Below are 7,217 nucleotides of genomic sequence, written 5' to 3'. Positions count from 1 at the left end.
GTGGGCGCTCTATACCTGCTACTACCGTCTATATGTACCACATAGCCACACATATGAGTGCCCTCACACCCTGCCACCTATACATATTATAAAAGTGGCTGCTTATATGAGTGCATTAGTGTCTTTCCCTCATATGAACTTTGTAGCGCCTTGCCACTCATATGAGCTCGTCCCCTCATATGAGCTCGGCGCTCGCCCCCCTCATATGAGCTCGCCCCCTCATATGAGCTCGCTCCCTCATATGAGCTCGCTCTCCTCATATGAGCTTGCCCCCTCATATGAGCTCATTGGCGTCTCACCCCTCATATGAGCTTATTAATATCCCACCCTTAATATGAATGCACCAGCATTCCACAGCTCCCATTAGCACATCTGGGAACTGGCATACTCTATTGCATGCCTGTGTTTCTTTGCATGTATAGGTGCACCCATGCCAGAGCAATTCTTCAGCTTATCATATCACTGAGACACAGGAACTGTACTCTGAAAGGACAGGAAACTGCACCAGCTGTGCAACCGAAACAGACAGAATGGGTGCCCATTAGTTCCATTTTTATTCACACAATGCGCAAAGAGAGAGCAAGAAACCCATGATAGAAAGTGCAAGGCTCAAGCCGATCTCCGCAATCGGCAATTGACTCCCCCCGGGGGTCACCTCCGGGCCGGTAATTGACTCCCCCCGGGGGTCGATCTCCGAGTTTTTGATCACCTGTGTATCTCCGAGTTTTTGACCACCTGTGTACCTCCAACTTTTTGATTGCCTGTGTATATTGTCAGCCTTCATTACCAGACTGCCTGTATCTATTACCGAGTTTTTGGACATCTGTGTGTATTACTGCTTTCATTGCCGAGTTTTTGATTGCTGGTGCCTGTTACCGGTCCTCATTACCAACTTTTTGACTGCCTCAATCCATCACTGAGTCTTTGTTCGCCTCCAGCCTTTGACACCGAGTTTTTTATCACTGATATTGGTAATATTAGATGAGTTAGTATGCCTGTACTAAACACCCTCTCCCTAGGAAGTCACCCTTCACAGCTGCATGTGTTGATGGAAATTGACCAAGCTGTTTGCTGGATCAGGTAGTAGCATGCAAGAGCTGTGGGTGTGCAAATCTGGAGGGCAGTAGCTGCAAAAGTGAGGGAGTAATGGGGTATGATATTCTAAAATGACATACCAAACACAGACATGGGATGAGAGTGTATCACATCCCAGACACCTAGATATATTCACAGAGGATGATTTAAATGCAATGCAGAAGAGAGCGCACAGAAATCAGGATTTCTGATGAAGATACAAGATATGTGTGGAAAGTGGAAGTTCTGAGAAAACACAACATGCATAAGTTCATGTGCAGACATTATATCAACAGGCTATTTGCTGCATCACAATTGAGTACTATTGGGGTGCTCAGATCGGAATTTGCAAGCTTATCGGTGATGAGATGCATATGGGGCACCATATGTCATTATTTCATGACATACAGTATCCTGACACAGCATATGCTCCGATTAGAATGCAAAAACATGGAATAGAACGGGGTAGAACATAGCTATCCAACGCAGAAAAGACCTTGAAAAACGGTTGAGAATCAGTGGAGATGTGCAAGGTGAGCCAGAAGTGTGGTTTATGCTGAATGTACTCTGACCTCGCTTTTCACTACAACCACACTTCTGGCTCACCTTGCACATCTCCACTGATTCTCAACCGTTTTTCAAGGTCTTTTCTGCGTTGGATAGCTATGTTCTACCCCGTTCTATTCCATGTTTTTGCATTCTAATCGGAGCATATGCTGTGTCAGGATACTGTATGTCATGAAATAATGACATATGGTGCCCCATATGCATCTCATCACCGATAAGCTTGCAAATTCCGATCTGAGCACCCCAATAGTACTCAATTGTGATGCAGCAAATAGCCTGTTGATATAATGTCTGCACATGAACTTATGCATGTTGTGTTTTCTCAGAACTTCCACTTTCCACACATATCTTGTATCTTCATCAGAAATCCTGATTTCTGTGCGCTCTCTTCTGCATTGCATTTAAATCATCCTCTGTGAATATATCTAGGTGTCTGGGATGTGATACACTCTCATCCCATGTCTGTGTTTGGTATGTCATTTTAGAATATCATACCCCATTACTCCCTCACTTTTGCAGCTACTGCCCTCCAGATTTGCACACCCACAGCTCTTGCATGCTACTACCTGATCCAGCAAACAGCTTGGTCAATTTCCATCAACACATGCAGCTGTGAAGGGTGACTTCCTAGGGAGAGGGTGTTTAGTACAGGCATACTAACTCATCTAATATTACCAATATCAGTGATAAAAAACTCGGTGTCAAAGGCTGGAGGCGAACAAAGACTCAGTGATGGATTGAGGCAGTCAAAAAGTTGGTAATGAGGACCGGTAACAGGCACCAGCAATCAAAAACTCGGCAATGAAAGCAGTAATACACACAGATGTCCAAAAACTCGGTAATAGATACAGGCAGTCTGGTAATGAAGGCTGACAATATACACAGGCAATCAAAAAGTTGGAGGTACACAGGTGGTCAAAAACTCGGAGATACACAGGTGATCAAAAACTCGGAGATCGACCCCCGGGGGGAGTCAATTACCGGCCCGGAGGTGACCCCCGGGGGGAGTCAATTGCCGATTGCGGAGATCGGCTTGAGCCTTGCACTTTCTATCATGGGTTTCTTGCTCTCTCTTTGCGCATTGTGTGAATAAAAATGGAACTAATGGGCACCCATTCTGTCTGTTTCGGTTGCACAGCTGGTGCAGTTTCCTGTCCTTTCAGAGTACAGTTCCTGTGTCTCAGTGATATGATAAGCTGAAGAATTGCTCTGGCATGGGTGCACCTATACATGCAAAGAAACACAGGCATGCAATAGAGTATGCCAGTTCCCAGATGTGCTAATGGGAGCTGTGGAATGCTGGTGCATTCATATTAAGGGTGGGATATTAATAAGCTCATATGAGGGGTGAGACGCCAATGAGCTCATATGAGGGGGCAAGCTCATATGAGGAGAGCGAGCTCATATGAGGGAGCGAGCTCATATGAGGGGGCGAGCTCATATGAGGGGGGCGAGCGCCGAGCTCATATGAGGGGACGAGCTCATATGAGTGGCAAGGCGCTACAAAGTTCATATGAGGGAAAGACACTAATGCACTCATATAAGCAGCCACTTTTATAATATGTATAGGTGGCAGGGTGTGAGGGCACTCATATGTGTGGCTATGTGGTACATATAGACGGTAGTAGCAGGTATAGAGCGCCCACTCATATGAGCTTATCCGAACGCCAGTAGCGGTGTATGTTGTCATTGATATGAACGCCAGTGGCAGGGTATTCTGTCGGCATGCGCTGCCTGGATTGCGCCGAAACCTCTGGGTTGTTCACTCGTTCGATCGCGTGAGTTTACCTTATACCCCGCATACACCGGCTTAACACGCACGCGCACAGACCGGACTCGAGCCCAATGATACGTGGTTTGATAACCTCGAACAAGAACTACAAGATTGATAAGCCGCATGAAAGCACGTCAAGTCCCCCACACCTGTGTCATGTTCCCGAAGAGGTCGTCATCATCTGCCCCTCGTGCGAGTGCCGCGCGACTAGCCTCAGCCGCTTGTAGGGATCACCAAGGGTCCGGGTGACCCGTGCGGGTTCGCGGGTCCGGGTACCACGGGTCCGGGTCCGGGTCTCATCTCCAGGACCCGTGGACCCTTGGCACCCGTGAGGAGGAGGAGTACTGAACGTTGAACACCGGGCTGAACACTACTAGCTATACAGTTGCTTAGTAAGGGTGGCTGGAGGCCGGACAAAGTACATGTACGTATACCACTCGGTACCGGTACCCCTCATGTGCACCGTCTCGCACACACTGTCTCGGCGCCTGCACCATCTCGCCCAGTGCTCTGTCTCGCCCGTGCCCTCTCTCACCCACGCACCGTCCCCCTCGCCCCGTCTTCCTCGCACGCACTGTCTCTCGCCTACGCCGTCTCCCGTGCACCGTCTCCCTCGCCCGCGCCGTCCCTCGCCTGCATCCGCCGTCTCTCGCCCGCGCTGTCTCTCGCCCGCGCCCTCTCTCGCCTGCACCCTCTTGCCCACGCCGTCTCCCGCGCACCGTCTCCCTCACCCACGCCGTCTCCCTCGCCGTCTCTCAGCGCCCCAGTGGGCGGCAAGGACGCGTGGCGCGCATCGAGTGATGCACGCCACGCGTCCCTCCCTTCCTTGCTCTCCTCCACCGCCTGCTCCCTGCTCAGCCTCACCGTCTGTCCAGGCAAACGATGGCGACTACACAGTCGTCTGTCGTCTGCTGTTGGACTGCAGTGTCACTTGGTGACACTGTTCTCCCCTCCCCCACCTCGACCTCGACCTCGGTCCTCCATGCCGTCCTTCACCCACCTTACCGGCCTCCCTCACAACGTCGAGGGCGCATGAGGACGTCCATCCGGACGTCACCAGTATGGAGATTGGAATATGGGGGCCGCGGCGATGTACCGCAGCCCCTGTTTTGGTGAGTCCTCCGCCCTGCCCTGCCGTATTCCCAACGCCCACCCGTCCTCCCTGCCACCCAGTCGACAACTACACGGACGTCCTCCTCCTCTCGGCCCTCCAAGTTGCCCTCCTCCTCTGCGCCGCTCTCCTCTGCGCATGTCGCCCGCCTCTGCATCGCCGAGCTCGTCCTCCTCCGCTCGCGCTGCCTGCGCACGCCGCCCTGCTTCTCCTCACCCTCCTCCGCCCGCTCCTGCCGCCTCCTCCGCCCGCCCCTGTCGCCTCCTTCGCGCCGCCCACCCCCGTGACTTCACGCCACCCTCCCACCTCCGCCTCCGTCCGCGTTGCCCGCCTCCGCACCACACTCCTCCAAACCGCGCTCCTCCGCCCGCCTCGCCCTTCTCCGCGCTGGCCTCCACCCTCCTCGCCCGTCCTGCTCCTCCTCGCCCTGCTCCGCCTACGCTTCTCACCCCTTTCGCACCACCCACCTGCTTCCTGCCGCCCGCCCCCGCGTTGCCCGCCTCCTCCGCATTGCCCGCCTCGCCGTTGCCCTTCTCCACGCATGTTGCCCGCGTCCGCCTCGCCCGCGTCCGCATCGTCTTCCCCCACGTCCGCCTCGCCTGCGTCCGCATCGTTTTCCCCCGCGTCCGCCTCGCCTGCGTCCGCGTTCAAGCCCTCCTCCGCGTCGTTCAGCTCCTCCCGCCTCGCCTCCTCCACCTCGCACACCACTTCCTCTGCCTCGTCCCGGCCCTGCGCCTCCTCCCTCGAGCCCTCCTCCATCTCTGCCTCGCCCGCATCCGCGTCGCCTACCTCCGCCCGCACGCTGCCCTCCTCCGCCTCGCCCGCCTCGGCGCCGCCCTCTGCCTCCCTCCATCTGTCCCGTAGCGTACAATAAATATATTTTCATCTATAATAATGCACAGCGTCTCTCGCCTGTGCCGCCTCCCTTCTCCCATGCGCCATCTCCCTCGCACGCACCGTCTCTCGCCCACGCCTTCTCGCCCGCACCTTCTCGCCCGTACTGGAGTCTCACCCACTCCATCTCTCTTGCGCCGTCTCGCGCCATCTCCCTTGCGCCATCTCCTGCGCGTCGCCATCTTGGTCTCGCGCGTGCCATCCCGTGCAGCTCATCTCGCACATGCCGTTTCGCGCGTGCGGTATCGCATGCACGCTCTTGCGTGCAACACCTCACTGGTGACTCGTCCCAGGCCCGCGGGTGTCCGCCACGGGTGTACACCCGTGAGATACCCGTCCGACCCGTGTGCATGCTGACCCTCGGGTCTGCGGGTGCGGGTGTGCGCGGGTACGGGTGCGGGTTGAGTCAGAATCACCCGAGGGTCACCCGTGGTGAACCCTAGCCGCTTGTACCTTACTCATGTCCTCAGCAGGACGCTTCTTTTTCTTACCACCACTGTTCTTGGACGAATCCCCCTTCCTCTTCGTTCCTCTCGCTGTGCTATCGTCCACTGGATCGTCTTCATCTCCCCACAACTTCCCGTTTTGTGCGACTCGGCCCCCCGTCAACCAGTGCGGGTTCCCTTCGAGAGCGTCCTCGGTGATCATCCACACGCGCAGGCGATTCTTCAGCGTCTGCGCCCTCGGAGGTACAGCAGTGAGTTTTACCGGTCCCTTCCTCCGCTTGATGAGCAGAGCTGCGCGATCTGGCTCAGGATCGTTCCGCAGGTCGAGATCGTCGTAGCACTCCTGAAGCTAACATGGTACTAGTAGGTAAGCATCTCCGTCCTCCACGTCGCCTGTCCCAAGAGTGCTTACCATTGCTGATCGGAACCACGGCGGCCGACTGACATAACAAGTCTTCTCTCCAGCCACGACCTCGCTCTCCGACATGTCTTCATCGTCCGAGGCCGTGTTTTCAGTGAATGCGGTCTCATACTTCGGCTCTGCCCACTTCGTACCCGCGCTTTTACGTTTGCGCTGTTCCTGTTTCTGCGCATGGCACGTAGTATGTAAACACGTATTCATCGCCCTCAGAGATGCACTGACAAGAACTCACTGGTTTAGCCCGAGAACGAGCAATCTTGCGATCCATAAGAGGATCATCGTCAGCTGCTTGCTGCGCATCCTCTACATCTACAGGCTCCGACTCCGCAGGTGCGCGTGCTTTCCCAGCGCTCTTCTCTATGCGCTTCCAGTTCGCCACGAGGGCTTTGAACTTAGTGATGACGCGGTTTTTCAGGTCGGCATCGAAGATCTTCTCGAGGTCCTCTCCGAAGCCAGGAACGTACGAGTTTCCATGCGCCCTCAGAGCCGTCGTCAGGGTCTCAATGCCTCGAGCATTCATTGGGTATGTCGCATTCTGGAGCCAGTTGAACCTGACGAGACGAGTGCCAGCGTGCTGCCCGGTCGGTACCAGTGGGGCCTCTTCTCCCAGCCCAGGGATACCAGGTAGATCGGCCGCCTTGGAGAGATTTGTAACCCCCATCCAGATTTTGAACGCGTCGTTGGTCGCTCTCTGATACGAGGTGAGTCGTCTGTTCGTACCTGACGAGCTCAATGACTGACTATGGCACGTGTATTCGCACACAACTGCTTGCTCACTGCCGCTGCCGTCGCATCACCACTGCCATCTCCTCCCATGACACTCGCATCTTGTGGGTCTTGCGCCGCTCCCTCCTCTCCGTCATCTGGCTCGATCTCCAAGAACTCTTCAAGAAAGTTGATGCGGTCGGTGGCGACCTCAAGTTTTGCACG

The 7,217-nt window shown here is 54.9% G+C and overlaps 2 protein-coding genes across 2 annotated transcripts; one reads left to right on the top strand and one right to left on the bottom strand.

Moving 5' to 3' along the window:
- Positions 1–4,664: 4,664 nt before the first annotated feature.
- Positions 4,665–5,390, top strand: BXZ73DRAFT_107086 (uncharacterized protein; the record flags this gene model as incomplete). Its single annotated transcript, XM_048016826.1, has 1 exon — positions 4,665–5,390. The coding sequence occupies one exon, from the start codon at positions 4,665–4,667 to the stop codon at positions 5,388–5,390; it is 726 nt and encodes a 241-aa protein (XP_047872091.1).
- Positions 5,391–5,843: 453 nt separating this feature from the next.
- BXZ73DRAFT_55727 (uncharacterized protein) lies at positions 5,844–6,488 on the bottom strand (the record flags this gene model as incomplete). The annotated part of the gene is made up of 2 exons (XM_048021387.1): positions 5,844–6,215; positions 6,279–6,488. The coding sequence occupies 2 exons, from the start codon at positions 6,486–6,488 to the stop codon at positions 5,844–5,846; spliced, it is 582 nt and encodes a 193-aa protein (XP_047872090.1).
- Positions 6,489–7,217: the final 729 nt, after the last annotated feature.

Source organism: Epithele typhae, assembly GCF_022376455.1.
Source record: "Epithele typhae strain CBS 203.58 chromosome Unknown BXZ73scaffold_99, whole genome shotgun sequence".
Taxonomy (NCBI): Eukaryota; Fungi; Basidiomycota; class Agaricomycetes; order Polyporales; family Epitheliaceae; genus Epithele; species Epithele typhae.
Note: the sequence above shows the minus strand (reverse complement) of the source record. Positions and strands in the feature narration are given on the sequence as shown.